Source organism: Zophobas morio, unplaced genomic scaffold (genome assembly GCF_036711695.1).
Source record: "Zophobas morio isolate AGI-343-1 ecotype UQ-CSIRO unplaced genomic scaffold, CSIRO_AGI_Zmor_V1 ptg000012l, whole genome shotgun sequence".
NCBI classification, from domain to species: Eukaryota; Metazoa; Arthropoda; class Insecta; order Coleoptera; family Tenebrionidae; genus Zophobas; species Zophobas morio.
Genome location: NW_026972117.1, coordinates 803,067 through 830,143, shown reverse-complemented (window position 1 = coordinate 830,143; position 27,077 = coordinate 803,067). Strand labels below are relative to the sequence as shown.

Genomic DNA, 27,077 nt, shown 5'->3' with positions numbered 1-27,077 from the left:
TTATTAATTTTCACTTTCTTTATATACTGCTCCCATTGTTTTCTGCAACTTATTATTTCCTATTCTTTGTTTTTATTTTCAAAACTTGAATGTTTTCTAACATTTTTTTTTTTTTTTAGTGAAAATTTTACTTTATTTGATGGTCCCAAATTTTTTTTATTTTTCGTAATGTCCCAAACTTCACTTTATAGACAGTCTTTATGCGTGTCTACATCATCTAAGATTGTCAGAAGTTCATTGCCCAGCTCCAGTGGCCAGCCCAACCCTGCACACACCACCATATAATTAGAACTTTCAGAAGCCTTGGCACTGAATTCGAATGACTCCTCGGATTTTAAAGCCACGAAGCGAAAGACATATGTTTCTTTGTACTCGGAACGGTCTCCCACCGCCATCAATCACTCCTAATGGCAGGGAGTCGTCCATATGGCGCGTAGCGACGGATCGAACCTTTAATTTTCATAAGTAATCCAGCATTTAAACTCTCAACTTTACCCGTGTCCTCATCTCAAAACCTCCGGTTAGGTGTCCGCAAAAATGACGCTTTAAACTCGCTTTTAGCAAAAAATTGCTTGAGGTGCTCGCCGTAGACGGAATTAAATTAAGTTTTCCAGGACAAAGCGTCAGAGCTTTTGATAAGCTCGAGTCGGCTCATTGTTTAATAAGGAAGCTCGCTCTTGACGAGATCTCGGATTGTTAAACGCGTTGCCTGTCAACGGTACGTCAAGGATTTTGAATGCTTTGTTTGGCGAGGTGGTGGTTTAGATTTTTTTCTGGTTTCGCGGGCTAAAAAATGCGATTTATTGTTAAAAGAGTGTGAAGAAGACAATGCGCGACGCGCACGAGAATTCCCGTTTGCGGTGTCGTAATTAAAGTTTGCGACGGATCCACGGTTCGAACAGCATGAAACTCGCCTTTGTGCACCGGAATTCAATCCACGTAGCTCCCATCTCGAGTATTATCTGATTTATCAAGGAAATTCAGCTCGAGCATCTATGCTGTGAGCTATACAAGAGCATCGAAATTTCAAATCAAGCGCGCACACGGTTTCTTTGTCGGGAGACTCGGGCCGGAGGCGAAAGATGGGGGACAAATAAGATAATCCGAATTGGGCGGGATGTTCGGGGGCGAGATAAAGTATGTGTTTGGATGTGCACAAAATTTACAGGGAAGATGTACTTGGGCTGCGAACCGGTTGAAAGAGGAATTATAAAAACGCAGGACGAGCTATCTTTGAAAGCGTTTTGGTTGGGTTGTGTTGTTGGCCGTACGGTCGACGGGAAATTTATATCGACTCATTATCTCCAGGGGAGTGTGTGGGGTTTAAGGGCGCAAGGGGAGCTGGTGGTGCGTGATGACCGAAGTGGGTGTGTTCGCTTGCTGACGGTGCTACTGTGGGTTACTGTGTTTCAAGTTTTGTTGTATTATTTTCTAAAATATTAATTAACTCAACAAATATTAACACTAAAATACTGATAAGATTCGTATTTATAAAGCTTGCCCAAAATAAAATATCGCTAAACTTGCTTATCTTGCAAATATTTATCTTCTTAACTGACCGAAAAATTACGATCATTTTTTGCTTTTTTGACGTTTCAAATTCAATTTGGATACATCTATCTAATAATGTAAAAGATTTTTTTTCATACGGGGAGGATATTGAAAAAATTTCGGTATCAGGAGAAATAATCCAAACTTTGGTTCAAAGTCAAATTAAAAAAACTCCATTTTGGCGATTTTGGAAAATTGGTAGGAATTTTCCAAGAAATGAATCCGTGAGACTTTTGGAGATCAATATCAACAATTGAAATTGATGGGTATTGAAAAATTGATCTTTTGGAAAAGTTGCATAAAAATCGATAAAAGGCCAACATCGAAAATCCTGAAATAAGCCAAGAACCATGAAAAAATTCGTGTTTGTGCAGGAACGATGGGTCTATCAGAAAAAATAACCCAAAACTCGCTACGACGATTTGTTTTCAAAATATTGGGGTTTAAAGTCAAATTTTTAAAGTAGTTCAAAATTTGTGACTTTCCATGTTGGCCATTTTGAAAAAATCGTAGGAATTTTCAAAAGTATAAATCCGTAAAAGATTTTTGGAAATAAAAATATCAACAATATACATTTTTTTGGTAATTCTCGATGGTATCCGGGGAAAGTAAAAATTTCATAGGGGTAGGTAAAAATGAACAAAAATAATCGTCTAGGATATCGATCTCAACGTGCTAATTCCAAAAATATAACGTGTTTATGGTATCAGACCAATATTGCAGTCCAACAGAAAAATTGATGTCAAATTGTAGATAATCAGTTATAGATCTGAAATCACCGTCACCATACCTGTTTCAATAAACACGAAAAGCAAATTAAATTTTCAAAAATTTTCCAAAAAAATGGTTAAAATTGGTTCAATTGACTGAAAATTTATTTCAAATTGGAGATAATCTTCCGCTAGTTACAAATAGTAAATCGCCTTCACGACATCTGCTGTAATAAAGGAAAAATATTATTTCAAAATTTTCAAAAAATTTCAAAAAAAATGGTTAAAATTGGTTCTATCGACTGAAAATAGGTGTCAAATTGAAGATAATCTTCCGCTAGTGACAAATTTCAAATCGCCGTCAGTATACTTCTTTCAATAAACACGAAAAGTGAATTAAAAATTTTCAAACATTTCCAAAAAATGGTTAAAATCGGTTTAATCGATCGAAAATCGATGTCAAATTGTAGATAATCTTTCGCAAGTTACAAATCTGAAATCCCTTCACGACGTCTATTGAAATAAAGCTGAAACATGATTCCAAATTTAAAAGAAAAATCAAAAAAATTGTTAGAATTGGTTCAATCGACTGAAAATTGGTGTCAAATTGTAGATAATCTTTCGTAAGTTACAAATCTGAAATGGCCTTCACGACATATACTGAAATAAAGCTGAAACATGATTCCAAAATTTTCAAAAATTTTCCAAAAAATAGTTAAAATTGGTTCAATCGACTGAAAATTTGTTTCAATAAACACGAAAAGTGAATTTAGATCTTTCTAAAATTTTCCAAAAAAATGGTTAAAATTGGGTCAAAAACCCCGGAATAATCGTGGCTAAAGAGTTATTCACAAACGATTCTGGGAAAACCGAGTGGCCAAAAATTATGAAAACATTCGTGTTTCCATCCGAGGAAATAACCCAAACACGTTTTAAAATACTTATTTAAAATTTAAAATATCTCAAAATTTGTCATTTTGGCGATTTTGGAAAAATGGTAGGAATTTTCAAAGAAATGATTTCGGTTAAGGACTTACTTAGGGCCATTCCGGGAAAACCAGGTGTCCAAGAATTATGAAAAAATTCGCGTGATATGTCCATTACGGAAAATCATCCAAAGTCGATACGACGACCAATTTCTTTTTGTCTAATTTTAAAATTGTACGAATTTTCAAAAAAATGAATCCGGAGGAAGCTTCTGGAGGTTGAAATTGGTAAAAGAAACTGAACTTTTAGCTGCACAAATTCAGACTTAGTAGATCCAGAATAATTTTATAAATGAGTTTCATTTCACATGTAGTTGGGTAACATTTAATAGAAATTTAGTTTTTATTTCTGACATGAAACTCTATTGAGGATATTTGATTATTAAATTGTTGAAAAAACTACTACTTATTCTATTTTACATGCAAATAGCGCCCGAGTCAATTTTCCGGTCGTAAAAATAAATAATAAAACAATTTAAGCAATTTGATGCCATAAATAAAACCTAAATAAATGTAGATTACTAATTACTAAGAAAAATAAAGTAAAGTAATTTTTTTTTAAATTGAATAAATTACATAAGCAATTTTCGTCGTCGTAACCCCACAGCCGAAGTCGCACTGTGCATTCGCAAACGAGAAAAACAAATTACACAAATCTTTCTTTATTTTGCCGATTGTTCTTCCACCCTCGCAAGTACACGCTTCCTGCAAACTCAACAGTGTTCCTTAATTGCTTTATTAACTTTATTAATTTTAAGCGTTTTATGTTTGACTTTACGCAGCAGTTAACTTTATCGTTATTGGTCTTGTACTTCAGTGTCAATACCGGTGAAACCTTTATCGCTGTGAATTTTGTGACTAAGGTTTGGCGTGACCGGATACCATGACAAAGTGTGTATTACTCTGTCCTGTGTGCTTTGTTATCGCAGATGACGAACTATCAGTGGAAATTCTGCGGTCGTTCTATTTAAATATATAGAACAAAGACACGCCGCTAGAAAAATGCCACAGATAAATATGTCTCGTGGTGGAGGAGAGCTCTCGGCCCGGTGACTTCCCCCGTACACAATATAACACGAGAACCCGTAAAAACGGAATCGTTGGCGCTCTCCGCCACAAAACCCGCCTTTAAAACCCCGACTTCCATATTTCAGTGCCCCTATCGATGCAAATCCAATAACTTACGCCCATTTACCAGCCGCGAGTTCAACCGGGGCCGTTTTCGCGTTTCGCCGCCGCATTATACGCGTGTGTGCGTAAACAGCGCCACAAACTTGTAACTTTATATCCGTGCAATGAAATTGCTTTTCCGTTCCTTGCCAAATCACGAAATCTGCAACAAAATCTCTGAAATTTTTATTTGTATTCTTGCGTTTGCTATTTATGTGATGGCACGTTCTCGGCATCTGGAAGCGAAAATGAAAAATTTTGACATGCTTGCGTGGAATAATGGATGGGGGCTCGATGGAATCGGGATGGTCGTAAAAGATGTATACGAATGGGGCTTTTGTAGTGGATGTTTCAGACGACTTGGCTAGGAATTAGCGAAATTGAGGTGTTAATTGGTTCGAACAAAAGGTGTATTGCGCGTTCGTGGTTTCTCTAATTAAGGTTTGGTTAATTGTTTCCAACGGTTTCTAGAATTTTACAATGGGCGCGATTTCACGCCGGTTGTGTGAGGTGTTTGATGAAAATTTTAGCGTGTTTTGAGGGATCGAGGATCGTGGATTATTTATCATGCGAATCAAGTGAAACTGTAAATTCCGAAACAAGTTTCTTTTAGAAAGATCTATTTTTAAATTATGATAAGCGTTATCTCTTTCACTTCATAAATAGTTGCACCGAAAATTGGTATTCCATGCCACGTTCTTTGACTGGATTTTTCTTTTCAGGTGAGCTCATCCTTCCCTCTCCCTCGGGACCTGAGTGAGTAAAAGTTCTCGCAGTCGGCTCCTTCCTCAACTTGCGCCACTGAAAAACGCAACTTTTTTATCGTTTCCTTGGTTAAAAACTCGTTATTGTCTTATCTTATAATTTTTGCAACCGGTCGCTTTATGCTTACTTAATGATAAACCAAACGAATTACAGTTTTGAATCGTATCTGAAAATTTAATTGTCTTTAAAAGCGACCATAAAATTAACTATTCGCAATTAAAACAAACTCCATACAGCCACCATTAACATTATTACCGAAGTAAAAATGCGATTTTTCCGGCACAAAATTTCCATAAAAAATAGACTCGGTGCAATTTCGGCGGCCCGAACTCTAACCCAATTCAGTATTTATAGCTCCTTCAAGTAAATGTTTAACAGAAACTCAAACAACCGTATTTATAAATAAGCAATAAAATAAATTAGTCGAATATCTGTTCCGCGACCCGTTGACCTTTCACTCCAATAAAACCTCTTTGTAAACATCTTATCTACACAGCAATTGCAAAAAACGAATTCCACCAGTTTTCACTCGCGGAACTGTTGACCCTTTTACTCTCGCGTACTTTCGTTCCGACAAAAATAATCGCCGGCCATTATTCCGAGGAATGAACAAACGCGAAATCTGTCACCGATGCATTCCTCCTTCCCCATTATAAATAAAACATTAGATACGCTCCGCTTGTTAAAAAATGTGGCGTTTTATTTATTACAATACAATGGGCGCTATCCGGATGTGGAGTCGAATCAATTCCGTTTTGTGAATAAAGGCGACCATAATTAGGCATGTGCGTGGACGGCGGAATCGCGATGGTGGGCTTCCACGTACCGCGAACCTATATCATCATCAGAGAGATCGCTGGCAGATCTCGGAAAAGAAGCCGGCCCGAAGGCGGAGCCGGAACGCACTCCAAAAAATTGTAAAATAAATCTTTTGATATCGCAACGGTTCGATTGAAGTATGCGAACTCGGTTTGAGATCGCGTTTCACAATATTTTTTTAAATGGGAGATTCGGCTTTGTTCGACGTGTTTTATTAATTTTTGCGATTTACAAAGGGTCGAACCGAAGTTCGGTGTTTACAAAGAGTTGATTAAATTTTAGGTATCGGTTGCACGGAATGTTTAACTTCGGAAAGTAAATTTCGTTGTGCGGTAGAATTTTTTTTGAAAACAGTTTATTTAGAATATTTTTAAATATGCGGTGTGAGAGAAACGAACGATTGTCAGTCAACGCAGCAGAATAAAGCAATAAATAAAAACAAGCCGCCTCCATTAACAAATGAACGTGAAGTAATCGAATCCGAATCCGTTCTTCGCCGAACAATAATATTTACAAACCTCAAGCCTGACGTGCAACTCGAGCTAAAATCAATCGGGTAATTCGACTACTTGGCTGGTACCAGCCCGTAAAGTATAAAGAGCTTTTTTACGATTGGCTGGTGAATAATCGCTCGTTAGAAAAACAAACGCTTTTCAATTAACTCTTATAAATTGGCATAAATCCGTTACGTTCCATAAACCCCGAACACCTCTCCGAATTATCATATCGCGAAATGCAGCCTCGGCTTCACTAGTGCCGGAATATCTTTTCCGGTACTAGTCACCTCTGTTTGATAAAAAATCGCAAGTGCGTTAACCCACAAAAATTCGGAAAAAGTGGAGCTCGCGCGCGAGCGAGATGTAGCTTGCGCCCGTGGAGCGAGCGGCACGTTCGATTGAGGATGCCGACGGCTGGAACTGTAAGTTTGTGCACGATTAATGCTAGAAATCCGCGACGATTCGACATTGAATATCTCGTTCAAAAAAATTAATTGCGTAGTATCACGGTCTTCGCTGTAAACGTATACACACAGGTTTCTTTGTAAACACATGAAACCTAATTATTTCGAGTCGGACGAGGAAGCAATCGTGTCGGATTGCGTGGTTTTGCCATGAATCACTTGTTGTTTGATACAAAATTGTTTTATTTACAGACGCGATGGACGCTAAGGTTATCGTTATCGGGTCTATTCTTAGCCCACGAGAACGGTTCCATTGTTCTGGCGCATCCTTCAATATTAGATTCCATCCAGTTGCCGATCTGTTCAAAATTCCCAAACACAAATTCATCAAAAAACGTAATTGCATCGGTTGTATTTAAATTAGTTATATCCTGCTCGCGTGGAATTGTCGAGATTGCATTTTTTATGTTTGTGTAATGACTGTATCCTGTTATTTTTTGGCTGGATTTTCTGCACGGCTACAAGTCGAAATAACACCGACGTGACTTCCGTCCCAAATGTGTTTTTAATTGGACTTTTAATTCGTCGATTATCGAAATTACGGAATCGGACGGGTCGATTTGCATGAGAAATCGATTGCTCGATGACAGGTGTTTGAATTTTTGACGCTGCGAGCGATTTATTTTTTAACAGTTGTTTGCCACGAACCGTATTAGAGCTAATCTACGCTGAATGAGAAGACGTTTTACTCATTCAATCTGTACGATGTGTAGGTTTCGCTAATCTAAATGCATTTTGTCGTTTATTATGATGGTCACGAATTTTATCGTTGTAGGTAGCATTTATATCGTTTTAGAGGATTAGGAGCAATTTGGGTGTCTTCCTGTTGCGGAAAATTTGACCTCTTCAAGATTTCGCGGTCTGCGGTTTATGTCGTTGCGTAATTTCGCTGCTTTGATAGTGCTTGTTAAGTTTAAGTTACTGTAATGGTAGCCGATATTTTACTTTTGAATTATCATGCTGTGAGAGAACTGCCTGATGTCTTCATATTTTCGCCCGCTTTACGTCGCTAACAGTAAAGTTTAATAAAATAAACTGTGTTAATTATGGCCATTATGTTTTGTGGCTTAAGAATAGGTAAAAGGTTAAAAAACAGTTAACCGATGGAGTTGGACCAGTATGAATCCAGGAAACAATGGCATCGGTAAAGGTTAGGTGTCGAATAAATAACGTGTTTTTATTATTGACTACGCAAAACCGAACCGATTTTGTTAAAATGCGGCACGAAAAGTGTGAGGGAAGACCTGATCGGTGAGCTGTTCCCCCCAAAATTCATACAAAGTCTAAAATTTCTTCAGGAAGCCAAAACTACGAAACTTACTTGACTCGGGTGATGATTTGGCGGTCAGGAACCATCATCGCGACGGTGTGGAATTAGATTTTTAAGTTCTCGGGGAGCTCTTTCCGGCCGGCGTAACCTGGATTCTGCAAAAAAAGTTCTATTTTTGGATATAAGAGACACGGTTTACCATGGGGATGAAAATTCCAAACTCGGGACACATTTCGACGATATCGCCGTCCGTGAACTGGAAGTTCTTTCGTTTTTCTTTTTTACTGGCTAGAACGACGGCTACTTGTTGGGCTGCCACTGAAAGAACTGGAAGCTCGATCCTGTTGAACTCGTCGAAACAGCCCCAGGAACCCGATTGAGCCAGACCTTTGTAGATGGGTCCTAAACTTCGATAATCCATTTGGTCCGAACAGTTGAAGACCACTACGTACTTGGCGAGAGTTTTACCCATGTCTTTGACGGTCTCTGTTTTGCCGGTACCGGCTGGTCCACACGGAGCGCCACCCATGCTCATGGATAAGGCCTGAGCCAGAGTTATGTAGCACCTAGAAGCCAAAATTTTTGACCACGTTGAGGACTTGTCTAGACGGACCTGTCCATGAGGGGAGTACACCCCAAGTACTCATTCTGGTACGAAAACGAAACGTCTATCTTATTGTACTCGATATCGTGGAACTTCACCCAGCTCGTGTTATCAAAAATTGAAAGTAGATGGTTCTGAAAGCTGTACTTTTTGGGCATTAGAGTCTTCTACAAAGCCGCATACCGGGAAGATTAGAATATCGTATGATTGGTGACTGGTAATAACAGCGTCGACCCATTTGTTAGTCTTTAATTAAGACTGAGTTTCCGCCACGAATTGCGTGTTCTACGTTATATTTTTCCGCCGAACACCAATCAAACCCGAAAAGTGATTTGTTTTTGCACAGTTGACATTTCAACGACCGGAAAGAGTACCCATTACGTTTAGGAAAGTTACAATGTCGACACATTGCCGCTTCTTACCGGCTTATTTCTTAAAGCCACCAGTGTCTAACTTTTTGCTCGTCTTTATGTCGCAAAAGCCCCTAATTAGTATGTGGTAGCGCGACATTTCGACACATCGCGTTTTGTCTGGAAACGAAATTAAGGTCGCTTCACCTTTAAAGGCCCGTACGCTTCGGTATGCCCGCCAAGTATAGGTGTTACGTTGGAATCTTCATTACCCAATGTAAACATACTCCAATATTAATAAGCACTCTGGAGTGAGCACTTAATTAGCATCCGGAAGAGGCAAGAACCGAATATTGAATAACAATCGCGTTATTGTTTAGTTTTCTGTATCAGTTTCTTCGAGAACGATGAGTTAAATTCCAATCTGCGAAGCCTTGATTAATAATTAAACTGTTTACATACCATGAAAGACAAAAAATATAGACAACAGTCGTTGTTTATACTCCGTCTCTTTTATCGTGCCATCGTTTAAACATGGTAATTTATTCTCGCGCTGGATATGCGCGATAATCGTTTTGTTTGATTGAAGCAATTTATATGTTGCATACTGGGTGTCCCACATTTTCCCGCATTTTTCCAAAAGCGCGCAACTTGTCATTACACTTGGTTTTTACATGTCGCAACCGCGCTCGACGAAACCGTGGCGAATTTCTGCGTACCATTGGTACCACTCATAATTACAAAGGTGCGCAGCTGGTTGAAATATCTGCGTTATTAATATTCTTTCGTTGAAATTATGCACGTGTGGTTGCAACGCAGCTAGGAATGCAAGAACGCACGGGCTTGAATTTTATTTGCGCTGCGTTATTTACGATGGGGAATTCTTGCGTTTTGCCCAAATTTGGTCGGCGGATTTTCGTGAAATTTTTATTGGTACTGTGAAGAACATGTGGCTCGTCGATCGTTTCCTCGCACGTTATGGGAATTTAATTGAATCTAATCATTACGATTTATTGGCGGTTTTAAGAGCGTTTGTGACGATTGTTCCACTTGTGCCAAATTCCGTTTTATAGGGAACAGATGTAGGATGGACGGATCGAACACACATGTGAAACTGTAATAATAATATATATGTATATATTTACGTAGCTGGTAGCATCTGCACGATATGGGAATTAATTTGTGTAATTGGTTAAGCGGAACAAGTCTTTTCGGTCTGGAAGGGCCTGATTTCGACAGTTTTTTACGTTAAAGCAAACATTTTTCGTCAGTAAAAGGAAATGTCATCAGGAATTCAAAATAGTCGAAACACGACGCATTATTTTAGAGAAGGAACGTCATAAATTTTTTCCAGAAACCAAGCTAAACCTAATTTAGTGCGTAAATCCAGTTAAACTAGACTCTATAGCGTTTTATTATTTAAAACTGTTTATTTTTACCTTGGCGCTCTTTCTTCATTCTTATGATAATCGCCAACACCCGATAATGAATAACAAGTAGGCCAACGAATACGATTAGTCGTGATTCGGGAGGACGTTTCTCGACACCACATTCTTGCCCATTTTCCTAATTGTTTTTTTTTTCTTTCCAGGTAAGCCCGTCTCTCCCTCTCCCTCGGGACCCAAGTGAGTGAAACTTGTCGTAATATTTAACGGTTCCGTGGCACGATATTTCGAAAATTTCTGATCTGACTCACGCCACAGGTCCGGCTTTCCACGCCAGCAATAATCCCCACATTCGGATGTTTTATAGCACCTCGCCGCTATCTAAAATGCGATATCAGGGCCGGCCCGCAATTACGGTAATTAATTTTTAGCCCGGTCTTAGTCATCGAGAGAGTTATTTTAATTACGCCAACTGCGGCGCGCCGATCAATTAGAACGACACACAATAGAAAAATGCGATAGAAATGTTCCAGTGGAATCATTAGACGCCCGTATTGAATGGGACGATTACATTAACAATTGAATTTAAATATATCTAATGGGTGTATTGTAAAGGTTCGTATTTCAGTGCCCCCGTATTGTTAAGTCGTTATTTTTGTTTGAATACCACAAATGCTGTCACATGTGAATATGCGGGCCTTTGAATGGCTTCAAAGGAATTCGGCATTAATTGGCCGCGATTGAGCCCACTTTGTTCTTGCATTTTGTGTTTGTTTCACGTTTTGGATTTTTTATTCGATTGGCGATTTGTTTGCGAAGTGCGTCTTGGTTTGATAAGGATTTGCTTGGGTCAAGGAGAAGAACGAACGGGGACGAGTATGCGATAAATCGAATGTCATGTGATGTGGTTGTGCATTCAAAATTCGATTTAATTAAATCTGCGAAATATCGTTTAAAAAGTGGTCACACTTGCTGCTGCACTCAATCGAAAGTGGGTTTTTCAACCCAAAATATATTCATTAGCAAATTTTTTTGTTGAGTAAACATGGCGCAAATCTCGAAACGTTTATTTATCGAACATATACAATAACAATTACTTATTACAAGCATTTGGCAAAGTTCCAGTACTAATGGTGCATTCGCGAGCATTATTAAACGCGAGACGTGATGAAGAATCTTTAACCAAAACCCATAATGTTTGTTTTAATATCCATAATATTTGAAATAGTTTTAAAGGAACGAAGTGTTGGAATGGTGCTGAAGTACTTCCGAAACAGTGACCTGTATTGTCACAGTGAAGAGAATCGAGATTTTTTTAGGTCGTAACGCCTCGACTGGCGAGGTAAATATTCCTTCTATCCTTGTTGTTGGATCTGGACTTTTTATAATCAAAATAGCAGATGTTTCCAAAATAAATCTGTTAGTATGTTCCCTCCGACCTTTCAAGAATGCCATCATTTTCGTCGATTTGAGCCCGCATTTATTTTTCCAAATTAAATTGTTGATTAAAATCGAGATGTTTCTAGCAAGTGCGGTTGTCGACCCACCTTGAGTGACAGCTAGTGCGGTACTGTCTCAACTTTCGTAAAATAACCGCAGGTGCTTTCCAACATTCGCGGACTCATTTCGTTACCTAACGTTTTTTTCCCTATCCGAAGCAAAAAAATCTTACGCTTTAAAACAAATTAAAAATAGCTCCCACCATAATTCCATAACTCCGCAACAATCGTAATTCGTTATCACTTTCCGCTTCCAAGCCGTTAGCGTCATCCTTCAGATTACCAAAAAATCCCAGACGGAATCCATTCGTTACCCCGAAAGCAATTTGTGTAAAACATTTCCGACGTACCTTTGGTTTGTCCATTTCAAGATTGATTTGTCACTTCGAATTAGACTTTATTGACTACTTTCCCTCTTCTTCCGTCTACGTGCCGCGACTTTCCTCCACGACATCTGCAATTTAATGCGCAAATCTGCACTTTTCTGATTCCGTAATTCGTAGAAACTTATCCAGAACCGTAATGAAATTTACATTCGACGAGACGAATTAAACTCGGATGTATTTGCATTTCAATACGGTCCTTGTAAACGCATACTAATGCAGGATTTTCTTTGGGAGTTGACGTTTTCTACCCACATGTGAATAGCAGTCAGCGTCTACTCGAGGAATGCGCGATTTCTGCACATACCTCGACACATCTGGCGCGAATTTAGCCGAATTATAAATAAAGCCGGCGAAAATGGGGTGCGAAGAGTCGACAAATAGGATAACGCACGAAAATTCATCCATACAATTAAAAAATAATATCTAATAAGTAGACGCCAATTTGGCTTCGTTTCTTCGAACGTCTATTATGAACCCATCATCGACCGCACAACAAAACCGCCCCCGGCGCCGCCGCCCCCGACAGCGACTTGGTCCTCGGAAACAATGCAACATGACGCAGTTTAAGCGGCGCTCTTCTCGACTCCGTAATACGGCAGGCACCGATGGTGCAGGTGCCCAGATCGTTGCCATGGTTCCTGTGCTCCGGATGGTAAGCGTCCGTTGCCTCGGCAACCGTTATTGAGGTCCTTGCTCCGGAGACACAGTGTACCACATAGAGGCGAGCCGCTGTTGCTACATCGCAGCCTGCTCCGGATTCGGTCGGCAGGAGCGCACGGAAAAATGCCGATCCGGGAAGGAGCGAAAGAGTGCGATGGGCGCCCGGAGAGATGGGTGGTTTTGGTAGCTTCATCAGGTGGTTGCATTGTCTACCAAAAGTACCTCAAATTTGACGAAAATGTCATTTTAGCCAAGGGAATAACAAATCATAACGACATGTGGAAGTCCTGGAGCTAGTCATCTCGGGACCACTTGGGCGTTGCGTGGGCACAAGTCCCGTGTTCTTAGACCATTGTGGATTTTTTCAATGTCTGCAAAGCCGTCGTAAAGCTGTCTCACGTGTGCATTGATCTTGTAATTTGTCCTGTCGTTTTCGCTTGGAAGAGTTTGCGACATTTAAGGAAAAATTAACAACCTCTTTGTATTTGAAGATAAAATTTTGGACGATTCTAGAATCACCTGAACGAACCTATCCCATCACGTTCCACCTCCCCCGCTTGTCATTATTAGCCGTTTAATAATCAATTTACGACGTCTCTATGTAAAAAACGACGGGCTAGCCCACTTCCGCCCCATCACGGCTCGGGTAAACGAAGGGTGCGTCACGGGGGTGGTTTTGGAGTGCTTCTTTGTTAATAATCGGGGAGTGCCCAATCTACACATATCACAAAGAAAGGTGATAATATCGCTTTGAGGATAATTGCTTCGCGATCCATCGCCTCCCCCAAATTATCCCCGGGCACTCCATCACGCTCAAACCACGACTTATGACTCACAAATTCCTGCTATTACCCAAAAAATAAATGAATTCGCCCATATTTGGGAACACATAAATAATAGTCCGGAGACTGTTAATTACAGAATTTTTTGTCGATTCGTAGACGAAGATTCCACCTAATCGGACACGAAACTGGTTTCTGTCGTATAAAATGCATCTCACAAAATCCTATTAACAGAGCATGAAATATATCAGAGAGGTAATTTAGTGCAGCAGGTGTAGCGGTAAATCGGAAGTTGTGACTTTGGGGAAGATCGATCCTGGGCTGTCTACAATTTCATGCCGCAAATTGTTTAAATCGAATCGAGACAAGAAGAAACCTCGGTCTCGGTTGCGGGTCAGAGGCGAAGGAAGTTCGCTCTAAACAAATTTACACGATTTGTAGCTTTCATCACGAGCGTCATGCATGGATTGGTCGATTTTAAAAACAATTGGTTGTCGCGCGTAACCTCTTAAGGCACGGTTGCACAACCCGGACTCCGAAAGTCGAGCTTGGCAGGTGACATCTTATGGAGCGTAATTATAAGTCGCTTGGTAAACGTGCAGTTGCGTAAGCGGCACCTTACAACCGTACGTAGTAATTTTCCTGTAGAAAAACAAGGCCTATCAGTTTGTGTAAAAATTTTAATTATACAGTGCGGATTTTTTCGAAGGACTTGTTCAGATTACGGATGACTAATGAGCAAAGCGTGCTTTCGCTTTCCTACGCGTTTAAATATTCATTAGAAGTCAACTGGTTCGTCTAGTTGGGTTTTTGCTTGCTTTGGAACTTTTTGCGAGGAGTCGGCACGCAAGATTTCATCCTCACTACGCACTAATTATGTCACGTTCTTTTCTCGAAAGTGAAACGGCGAGGCGTCGGCCGAGGTTCTTCGCTTTCTGGGCTGTCTATACTTTTAATACTTTTTTTTAATGATGATAAATTTGGAAAAACGTGTTTTAAACGAACGAATAATTACTTCGTTATTACTCGGGAGAATATTTAATAACCATACTTTTGAACGCACGAAAGTACATTTTAACTTCTCCCCCTCCCCGAGCGCGAGTCCATTTAATTACCAGCAAGTAATGAATTTCCCTCAGACTTTGAGAATCGCTGAGCTTTAGATACTTAGGGTGTGGCCGGAAAAACGTACAAGCTTCTTTCCCGTCGAACTCCCATTATGTACACACCTCGAAAGAGTTTTAAGTGGAAAATGCGAGCAGACTTGAAAACTCGCTTCATAACTTATTAAATCGGCCGCAAACCTTTTAACGTTTCGAAATAAAAATCTATTAATAAGTTGTTCGCAGAAGGAACGAAATACGATTTTGTTGATGGGATGTTGGAGGTATCTCAATTATATTTCGATGCGAAGCGCAAGGAACGCGTGGATAAGTCAATTAGGTGAGGACTCGCGGGACAGAAGCGCGGGACGAAGCGATTGACCTATATAATTTTTGTTTGTCGGAAGGAGGCGTAACTGCGGAGTGAGTTATTTAAAAAAGAAGAGAACTGCCGGCACGCCCATTTTATTTTTACCATTGCGGAGTTCTTCACGCTCGATGAGTCCTTCGACAGATTTAAGATGTGCCGCTAGCGTTATATGAGCATGTATAGTAAAAATTGGAAAATTGTGCCTCCTCGATGATTACAAACCAGCCAATTCAGTTAAAATGGAATGAGAGCGATCGCCGGATTCTCGACCATAAATCTAGACCCGATTGTGTCGTGCCAGCTGAGGATGTAAAAGTCGATGTTTGTTCTATTCTATTTTCTCTCTATTAGTTCTTCCGCTCGTTGCAAAATGCAACCTCGATTTGTGGCGTACGGTGAAGTGGTTTATAGTTGTTTAACGACTGCTTACCTACGGATCAGCAATTTATGAGCCCGTTAATGACAAGAAAAACGTCGTCAAGACGTTTTATGCATCCACCCCTCGTTACACGAATTCACCGCCGCCGGATTTTTCTCGACAGCTTGTTTGTGTTTACATTGTAAAATCTGGCTTTCGAAAGTCGGCAATTTACATCGTTCTTAAAATCTGGGAAATGTAGCGGACCCGAGCGGAGCCCTGAAATTCGCCAAGCGTTCGGTGATTCGGTCGTTATCGTGAACATCGTTCCCGAGGTGCTCTTCGCAGTCTAACTACTACGGCCTGGACGATTATCCAGCCTCCACCTGGAGAGATTGTCGTTTAATCTCTCCACCGGAGGGTCGCATCGGCAAATGCGGTCAATTATGAAACGATAATTACTTTAGTAGCTCGAAAGCGATAAATTATTCGAGCTCTAGGGCCCCAAGTTCTGGGGAAGGAAGTGCGGTTGAAGGTCGTTCCGTCCGACTAGTCCCCGGCTAGTTTATTAAAACTCGAATTTTACCCAAGGAAGTCGTTCAGGTGTTCGTCTGGTCGATTAGTCGCTTTAATATCCCGCGGAAGATAAGCATCAATTTTCGTAATTACGCCAGCGATGGACAGGACTTTCAATAAAATTACAAAATTCGCGAGATTGACTGTGGGTTTCTATTTCTCACGTCGTTTCGGGGCCACAGGCTAAGCATTAATTGGTGCTCCTTTGAGGAATCCGAGTTTACACTAATTGTGGTGCAAAGCTTTCACCGGGTTTGTGTAGGACGATTGTTCCGACATGGCACGGCACTTTTCAAGTTATTGATTGCAAGAATGTAAGAAGAGTGGAAAACGTCCGAACAATAAGACATCAGCATTCCCAGCGGGTCGTGAGTTTGAGTTTAATTGTTTTGTTTGGATAATTAACGCTATATGGCAAGTCGGGTCGAGGAGAAATGAGCCGTGGACGGACTCATCGAGAGGTAATTGTGAAGCTCGCAGTTCTAACGGCCGGACGCCAGCGAGGCGGCGACGTCGTTCATGTAAATCGTAAAAGTTTGCGGGCCAAGCATTGAGCCTTGCCGCACACCAGAGTTTTGCCGATTTAAATCCATCGTGGTAACAAATTGTGTCGATTATGGAAGCGTGAAGCGAAGAACTGACAAGACGTGTTGGCAGACCACAGTTACATGATTTAGACGAGCAATTTTGCGATTGGTTCCCTGGAACGCCGTACTCATTCCTATAGATGACATCAACAGCTGGCTCGTCGAGTTTCAGAACGATGTATTGTGTGATATAAAACAAATTGGTTTCTGCTATCGGTTATCGAAATGTTATAAGAGCACTACGACGTAGTAGAACTTGTCTAATTTTAGTGAATCAAAAAGAGGAACAACGAAAAGAGTTCGTGAATGCAAGAAACACATTCAATCAAAGCTCATTTTAAAAGCTGGTCGAAGGTTATTTCGACAGATCTTCCCACGCCACTGGGGTAAAATAAAATATCCAATTTTTTCAAAAAAATATAAAATTTACTATTGGATAAGTTGGAAATGACGTCATATTAGTGGGGATAATCACCGGACAGACAGACGGAAACGGGGAACTATTTTTTCGTACGGGGTCATGAAATGTTGAGAAACCATGAAAGTAGCCAGTCGCTCTATGGACTTGTTAACAATACAATTGTTAGATATGTTATATCTATAGTTCGTAGTGTGTTCAGTGTTAGTTAATTATATCTGAAACGTTGGACAAAGGAAAACTAGTGTTCGTTATCTGTACACATATTTCAAAAGCTTTCGATAAAGTAGGTCATACTGTGTTCAACAGCACTTTGGATTCGTTTGTCGTTTTCAAATTCCGGGTTGAATTACGTGATTCATACTTGTCAGAACGTGTGTCATGTGCCAAATCCAACCACTTTAAATCTCGAACTGCGTTACCACTTCTGGCGTGCTTCAGAGTTTCACCTCAGGACCGCTTTCCATTGCGATATTTACGAATGATTTGAGCGGTGATATCGAGCGTGGTTTTTCGTATTATATGAAAATTACAACGTGGAGGCGAGTGCACCGCCATGGGTTTTATCCCCACCGTGTCCACGCCACGTCCAGAAATAACCACGTCGCCACATTTCTTTCCGTCCGTTTCCCAAGCGCCGATTTCATGTGCAAGAAGTGGCTGCCATAATCCGCACGCAACTGAAATACTGGGTTAGGATATCGAGTCGCCCCAGGCGGCATGTGTCGGAACAAAGGAAAGTATGGCAAAGGGGTGGAAAGCCCACGTCGGGGGCGACACATCGGCGCCGTCTAGGCCAACATTGATCACTGTAATGCCGCGTTATTACGTGCGTTCGATAAAAATTCACTCTCGTGAAAATGCGGGGTGCAATGTGCGTGGAAGATTTCATTTTCAGCGTTTTCAGTGGGGAAAGCTGTCGGGCTCGAGTTTCTGTTAAAATCCCCGACGGACAGACAGACGGAAACGGCGGACCTACTTTTTCCCATTCTGCGGGCGTACTTTCAGGAAGTAAAAGTAGCAGACGGTCGTTTTGATTATAAATGCAAGGAAAAAGCGCCTAAAATTGCCTTACATTCTCTAAACCACCTCTTTCCGTATGACCGTCGCGACACCTCTCAGCGGAAATGCGCTCCGTACAAGGACTGATACTATTGGCGTGCTCATTTAAATTCGCTTATTGAACATCCGCCTGCGCGAATGTCGTAGCTTTAATTCGATAGGAGATTGATCAGAGATGTGAGTTTTTTCCGGGTTCCGGTTGGTGTACTTTTGCTGATGTACAAGATGGATTATCTGCGTCGCATATGCGTAGATTTGTTCGTTTTGATATGTCATGGCAAGCCCGTGCTTTAGCTTTTGATTTATTTCTTTTTATTCTTCTCGCCCGGAGTTAAAAGGTCGCGTTCAATCTTGTACTCTCTGGATGCGAATCGGATCGGATGAAAGCTTTATGAGGGGATTTTAAAGGTGGCGTGGGTACGAGGTCCGTTCACCGATACGCAGTTATACGGTGTCGGTTTCTTGGACGTTCCTCGTAGGTTAATCTAGTCGTGAACGTAAGACACAGGAAGGTCCACCAGGTCTAGTTATTGGCCCCTAGAGGACTTCCTTCCGTCCACGAACGTGACTATTTAATACCGTAAGCAACTGTGTCAACACTCCACGACTTAACCCAATTACTAATTAATAAGTCGCTCTCTGGAAGCCATTATTTCCGCAAATAATTTAATACAAAACGTAGTTTTTTGTTCTGTCGACCGCAATTAATACCATTCTATCAACTAGTGCGGAAATTCGCCCACAGCAATTTCGAGAATCACCTTAATTATTATAATAAACCTCAATCACGGCGAACAATAGGTTGTAAAGTTATAAAAAGGCACGGTATCGAAAAGAGTCCGCTGCTTCCTTAACCCACGACTTTCTATTAAATCCTACTTTGTGCGAGATCACTGACGAGGAGCTAAAATCGAGGCGGCGCTAGAATGGAGCTTTGCGCCGTTCCCCAATGTGGTTGAAAAAATTGCTTGGAAATTATTTCGACAGAACTTCCCTTGTTCCTTGCGTAAATAGTACTCCCGCAGCTGCGATTTTTTGTAATTTAAAATGCATCAGTTTTTCAATTTTTTTAATTCCAAATTTCTCAATTTTTCAATTTTAAACTTTTGGAATTTTCGATAATGGGCCCTTTGGATTTCTCAATTTTTGGATTTTTCGACTTCTCGATCTTTTGATGTCTTGATTTCTTGAAGTTTTTTTCGGTTTTTCGATTGTAGAATCCATAAAAAAAAATGGAAAAGTCAGAGAATAAAAAAATCGATTAATTAAGAAATCGAAAAAATGAAAATTTAGAAAAGTCAAACTTTAAAAGTTGGAAAATTTAAAGCCACAAAAAATTGAAAAATCGTAAAAGCAAATATCGGAAATTTGAGAAATCGAACGTTAAAAAATCGAGAAGTCAAAAATTTGAAAAATTGAGAAATATAAAAATTGTTTTATCAACAATTTCGATTTTTCGATTTTGGCTTATTTCGATTTCTCGATGTTGCATTTTTTCAGTTGAATCCATAAAATAAAAAATCCCAAAACTGAAAGATCGAAAAATTGAAAATGATGAAATTGAAAAATTAAAAAATGAGAAATTGCAAAATGGAAAAATGAAGTTTTAAAAATAGAAAAATTGGAAACCCGCAAAATCAAAACCCAAAATCGAAAAAGATCGAGCAATCGAAACATCAAAAAATCGAAACATTGAAATATCAACAATTTATAAATCCGAAAAATTGAAAACTCGAAAAATCGAAAAACCGAGAAATCAAAACAGGAATTTTTCAATTTCTCAGTTCTTAAATTTTTCGTTTTTTTGATTTTCCGATTTTTCAGTTCTTCCATATTTCTATTTGATTTTCTAATTTTTAAATTTTGGATTTTTCAATTTTTTTGACGTTTCGATTTCTCGTTCTTTCGATTTTTCAATTTCTTGATTTTTAGATTCTTCGATCTTTAGAATTGTTTTTTTTTAATTTAATATTTTTCAATTCTTCAATTTTTTTATACCTATAAAGCTTCTAAACTTTTTACTTTTAAACTTTTCGATTTTTTGATTTAGACGATTTCGATTTCTCAGTTTTTGGATTTTTCAACTTTTCGATTACTCGATTTTTTCGTGCTTCGATTTTTCCATGTTTCAATTCTTCAGTTGAAGAATCCATAAATTGAAAAATTCCAACACTAAATCATCGAAAAATAAAAAAAATCGAGAAATCGAAAAGTCCAGAAATCGAAACATTAAAAGTCGAGAAATGTGAAAATCAAAAAATCGAAAAATCAGTCATAACGTCGAAAAATAAAAGAAAATAAAAAAATGAGAAATCGAAAAATTGAAGAATCGAAAACTTGCAAAATACCAACACTGAAATATCGAAAAATTGAAGCATAAAAAATTTCAAAACTGAAATATTTAAAAATTGGGAAATCGAAAAATTGTTTTAACAACAATTTCGATTTTTCGATTTTGCCCTATTTCCATATCTTAATTTTTCGATTTTTCTACTTCTCGACTTTGGAATTTCTCGATCTTTTGAAGTTTCGTGTTTCAGTTTTTTAATTGAAGAATCAATCCATAAAATGAAAAAAAATCCTAAAACTGAAAAACCGAAAAACTGAAAAATTGAGAAATCTAAAATTCGAGAAATGAAAGAATCGAAAAATTAGAAAAAAACAACACTGAAATATCGAAAATCGAGAAATTGAAAAATAGGAAAATTAAAGAACAGAAAAACTGAAAAATCCAAAACTTGAGAAATGGAGAAATTGTTTTATCTACAATTTAAATTTTTTGATTTTGGGCTCTTTCGGTTTCTCGATTTTCCATCTTTTCAACTTTTCAGTTTTTCGATCTTTAAACATTTCGATTTATCCATGTTTCAGTTTTCAATTGAAGAATCCATAAATTGAATACTTCCAAAACTGAAACATCGAAAAATTGATAAGCGGGGAAATCCAAAATTTGAAGTATCGAGAAATTAAAGAATCGAAAAATTGCAAAATGTCAACACTGAAATATTAAAAAATCGGAAACTTGGATAAATTATAATTGAAATTTTGAACAATTAAACGTTGAAAAATTGTAAAATTCCAAAGTTGAAAAATAGAAAAAATGAAAAATCGAAAAATCTATGTATCAGTTTGAATATGTGCAGTGTAATATTAATAATAACAATCTTTATTCAATCAATAAAATAAGCACTCTGTATAAGCAATTCTGAAAAAGATTAATGCAATAGGTTAATATATTTTTTTGTACACTTTCGGTAGGATTTATTCGGCAAAATTTTGTGGTGACGTCATCACTTTGTGCGTGGGGATGATTAGAGAAAGTTTGGTTAGCGTTTTACTATCTACACGATGTCCATAAGAAAGTTCAGTCCACTAGTTTTAGAGATAATCTGTCTAATAAAAATTGGCACAAGCGACGAACAGACGGAAACGGGGGACCACTTTTTTCGTGCTCTGGGGATCTTGAAACGCTAACGCTCAGGAAGTAAAATCTACCAACTCGAAACTCCGTCTAGTTTTCCGCCGAATTTCCATCGCGACACCTTAAAATATTCATATGGAACTTAATGGATTTCTCTTTCGAATAAACGCCAACTTTTATTCGCCTTTGACGAGCGAGAGGAATTCGAGAGTCGTCAAAGAATATTCAGATCGATTCGAGATACAGGTTTGAACTTTGCGGAGCGTAATGGATGTTGTGCCGTCTATTTCTGGACCTGGAGGGGTGTACGTACACGAGTTTTGTTCGTCGTGGATGATTTGGAAATGTCACTCCGGATATAAGAACGCGGAGTCTTTGTTCGAGCTGCTTTTTCATTCAAGAATAAACCGGAATGATTTGTGCATGCGTGGTATCGAGTGCTAAGTTTAGCGCTGCGGGGTCAAGACAAAGTGATCTTTTTAGCATAGGAGAGAGCTTCGGAGGCGGAACGCACCCTCGTGTGCTCGTACAACCCTAAACCCTCGATTACGATATTAAATCTCGCAGAAAGACACAATTGCGTGCGTCCTGCGAGCGTTGACGATCGCCGAGCTTTGCCTTCATTATCTTCCCGACGGGCTCTTTATGCTAATAGAGGTGTCGGGGTTATTGCGGAATGGAAGTAAGTGCTCCAAAACACGAATGGAGTTAAAGCGCTGGAAGTGTGTTTAACCTCGTGCAGCAGGTGCTTGCCAAATTCCGACGACTCGAGAGAAAAGAGTGTGTGCAGCCGAGCAAAAAGTGGCTTTTTGGCACGCAAAGCAAGCAATCTGGGGGCTGTTCGGTTCGATACTCTCTGGATTCGATAGCATCTGGCGCTGAAGTAGACGTTTCGGGAATGTTATTATAAAGCTCGTAGATGTTCGAGAGATAGAGGGAACGTGCTTTGGCTTGTTTGATTTAAAAACGAACCTCCTCCTCGTCGAGAGGGAAGCAGACGCGATTAAACCCCTTTGATTAATGCCAACGTAAACAGCGATAAGTGCTTGCTTATTAATACCCATTATCGTCCGTCAGTCACAAGGTGTCGGGGATCTATTTCGGGAATCTGTGTTAAGACGGATCGATTTTGATTATCGGGGCGGAAGACGCCGGAGTCAATTTAAATGGGCGAAGCTGGATCCATGTGGGCGGTTTGGTGGAAAATAAACACAGGTAGTCGGGACATGGAGTGGCCGGAATTATTAGAAAGGTGTTTTCTGCAACCACCCGCAAAATCTTATTTTATTTTTATCTTATTGAATAAAAATTTTATGATTATTCAGTGTTTTAGGGGACAGCGCCTCTCGTATCTTTCGAATGGACTTTCTTAAAGTGCTAAAATCGGCACGGAGACGCCCCCTTTTGCTGTTAGAGCGTAAGTTTAATGGAGATTGACTGTTATTACCGGAGGAATGGGGTTCAAATCAGAAATGATAGTATTCAGCATTTATGGTCGGTTGAAAGTTTTTGCAAAGTTGTGGCGTTCTAGTTAATAAACACCTGCGAAAGTCGGGAAGAGCAATATTTCATCTTCAGGAAGTTTTAATTAAGTTTTGTTTTCGCGGAGTTCGCTCGTAGAACAACTGTTGCAGCAGGGAAGGAAAGTGTTACGGGTGCGTGGCACGAGGTGAACTTAAAAGAAAATTTTATTGTTTAAAGAGAGATTTATAACTTATTTCAAAAGGATCAGTCAGAAAATTTGAAAAATTGTGTGTTAATTATTTACTATCAATTTTCTAACGCACTTTTTCTTTCCAGGTAAGCTGTTCCTCTTGGGTTAAAAATGGTGCATTCTGGTACAGCTACACCCAGTAAGTACGCACCACTTGGACCTACCTCCATAAAAACAAATGCGATTCGTCGCCCCGCCTACCTTTTTGTAACAATTAAAACTTTCGCGTCTCATTAACCGCATTAATAATCTCAAGACCACCAATCAACCCATCAAAACGGTCATTAATTCAAGTGCCGGATGTTTAAATTAACTAAACAAGCTTCCTAGACTACAATTAGACGCTCTGTTACATAGTCCTGTTTCGCGTACGAGGTCCCTGAACTTGACACCGAGCACTAGACCCTTATTAATTTGTCATAATCAGCCTTCAAACAGTGCCAACCGGTAGCAGTCCGCTTGTACTCCCCGATTTATGGCCACTTCACGTCATGTTGATTGCGTCGAAATGGCTGGACACGAGCGCAAGAAGCGTCGCAAACTTTGAGCTAAATAAACTTTGTAACTACGTTAATTGTGTGCACGTTCTGGAAAGAAATGTGATAGTTTTGGTCGATATTTTGGTGTCGAAGAAATAATATTTTGTCGCTGGAGATTGGGGCTAAACCTGCGTAAACGTCCATTAAAGTTGTCAAGGAACAAAGGGTGCTAACGACGAACGGGAATTGACAGGCGGAGGAGGGTCAAGTTGATGTACTTGGAATTAATTGGCGGCGGGGTGTCGGAACGAGGTGGACAAATTGGGAAGTTTGGGACACCTGTAGTTCCGGTAATAAATTGGGGGCTGTGGAGGTCGCTTTAGTGACGTTTTTAACAGACAAGTTGTATATGTATATTTCAGGAACGACCATATTGTGACCGAAAAAAAAAATTGGTCGAAGGTTGTTTCGACAGAACTTCCCCTGTCTCTGAAGTGCACCCTAACAAATACCGCTTTTTGGAAAAAATATTTAAAAAAATTGCGGTTTTTGTTTTCATATCACATCGGATTCTCGATAAACTGAGAAATTAAAAAAAAATCAAATCGAATAACTGAGAAATTTAAAAAAGGAAAATCGAAATACAAAAAGTCGAAAAGTTGAAAAATCGAACATCAAAAAATCGAAAAAGTGAAAAATTCCCAAAACTGAAATATTGAAAAATTGAGAAATCGAATAACTGTATTAAAATATTTTTAAATCGGGGAAAAAAAGTGGAAAAATTGAAAAATAAAAAAACGAGAAATTGAAAAAATGAAATCGCGAAAAATTGGAAAATTGAGAAATTGAAAAATCCCAAAACTAAAATGTTGAAAAAACAAAAAATCGAAAAACGGAGAATCAAGACATCGAAAAATTGAAACATGAAAAGATCGAGAATTCGAGAAACCGAAAAATTGTAAAATCGTGAAATCGAAACACCAAAAAATTGAAAAATCTAAAAATCTAAAATTTAAAAAGTCGAACAATTGTAGAATCAAAATATTACAAAGTTCGAAAAATTGATGAATTGCTAAATCGGACAATTGAAAAATTAAAAAAATTTGAAAAAAATCCCAAAACTGAAATTTCGAACCATTGGGAAATCGAAAAGTCGGAAAATTGAAACATGGAAGAGTGGAAATATCGAAAATCCGAAAAGTTGGGAAACTGAAACTCGAAAAATTAAAAAATTGAAGAATTGAAAAATCGTGAAATCAAAATACCACAAAATTTAAAAAAGTCGAACAACTGTAGAATCGAAATATTGAAAAATTCCAAAACTGAAATATCGAAAAATTGAAAAATCAAAAAAAATTGACAAAAACCCAAAACTGAAATTTCGAACTATTGAGAAATTGAAACATCGAAAAGTGGAAATATTGAAAAATTGAAAAGTTGAGAAACAGAAATTCGAAAATTCGTAAAACTGAAATATCCGAAAATTGAGAAACCGAAAAATGAAAAAATCCAGAAATTGAAAATTTCCAAAATCGAGAAATTGAATTGAAAAACCGAAAAATCGAAAAGTAAAAAATCGATCAATCTAGAAATCGAAAAATTGAAAATTTAGAAACGCCGTCGGTAAATTAGAAAATGGATAAACTTCAATAAACTGGGAAAGCGAAAAATTGAGAAAACAAGAACCCGAAAAATCGTAAAACTGAAATATCAGAAAATTGAGAAACAAAAATAAAAATATCGAGAAATAGAAAATTTGAGAAATTGAAAAATAAGAACGAAAATTTAAAAAATCCAAAAATTGAAAAAACAACCTGAAAAATTCAAAAATCTAAAAATTGAAGAATTGAAAAGATGAACAATTGTAAAACCGAAAACTCGAAAAGTGCGAAATCGAAAAGTCGAAATTCAATTAATTGAGAAATCAAAAAATTGAATCGAAATATTGAAAAATTTCAAAATTGATATATCGAAAAATTGGTGGGTCGGTAAATCGGAAAATCGAAGAAAAACTTAAAAATCCCAAAACTGAAACTTTGAGAAATCGAAAAAGTGAGGAAACAAAAACCCGAAAAATCATAAAAGTAAAATATTGGAAAATTGAGAAATCGAAAATTTAAAAAATCGAAAGACTGAAGAATCGAAAAACCGAAATATCGAAACTTGACTAATCGAAAAATTGAAAATTGAGAAATTGACAAAATTGAAATTCGCAAAAATTGAAGAATCAAAAAACTGTAGAATTCCTAAACTGAAAATCGAAAAATTGAAAATGGTTATACAATCTACTATTTTAAAATTTGGAGATCGCGTGACGTCGCTCAGATAAATTTTGTTTACATATAAAATGTGAAAACAATCGATTCGATGCTTTCGGAGATTATCTGTCTAATAAAATTCAATAGAGACGGCGGACAGACGAATAGAAACGAGAGACCTATTTTTTCGTGTTCTAGAGGTCATGGAACGTCGAGAAAAAATGAAACAAGCCAATCGCCCGAGCGACTTGATTACAATACTACCTAAGTCTGCGTCTAGAAGTAAAAAAAGTCGTCTAGCAACCCTTGAAATTTAATGTTAAAAAACTATGTTGGTAACACTAACACGTTCTTGTGCAGTTTGACAGTTCCGGCCAAATAATTGTCAAAAGTGGGAAACAACTAAGTTTTTGAAAATAAATTTCATGGACTACTACACGACTTTTTCGGTATTAGAAAAACTACCAAATTAGTAGCGTAATTAAAAAAAATGAGATGACGTCACAGTTGATTGAAGGGCATGAATAAAAATATTTTCATTAAATCGCCAAAGAAACATAAAAAGATTGTTTCTCTATTATGAATTATCACGTGAACGGTAAAATGAAAAGCTTCGTTGGAGAATATCACACAATATAAATAATAATCCGCATTAGGAAAGTCTGTCGTGCCTAAATGACTCCGGTTAATGATTCCTCACATGCCACAATCCGCACCGGATTCCCACCCCCCAATAAAACTGGCCAGGATTGATCGCTTTTTTCCTCCGGTGGAAAGCCCCGCAATGACATCATTATATATCACACCATGTGCGAGCATGAGGGTGGGCCGCA

General features: G+C 38.5%; 2 protein-coding genes across 3 annotated transcripts in view; one reads left to right on the top strand and one right to left on the bottom strand.

Annotated features, from left to right (window-relative positions):
* Nucleotides 1-27,077, top strand: part of LOC135127519 (failed axon connections) — a 62,368-nt gene that overhangs the window by 13,428 nt on the left and 21,863 nt on the right. The gene's annotated exons all lie outside the window — the stretch shown is intronic.
* On the bottom strand, nucleotides 8,337-8,878 carry LOC135127741 (dynein axonemal heavy chain 5-like). The gene is made up of 3 exons (XM_064054335.1): nucleotides 8,846-8,878; nucleotides 8,432-8,798; nucleotides 8,337-8,387 (listed from the first exon to the last, which is right to left on the bottom strand). The coding sequence occupies exons 1-3, from the start codon at nucleotides 8,851-8,853 to the stop codon at nucleotides 8,337-8,339; spliced, it is 426 nt and encodes a 141-aa protein (XP_063910405.1). The 5' UTR covers nucleotides 8,854-8,878.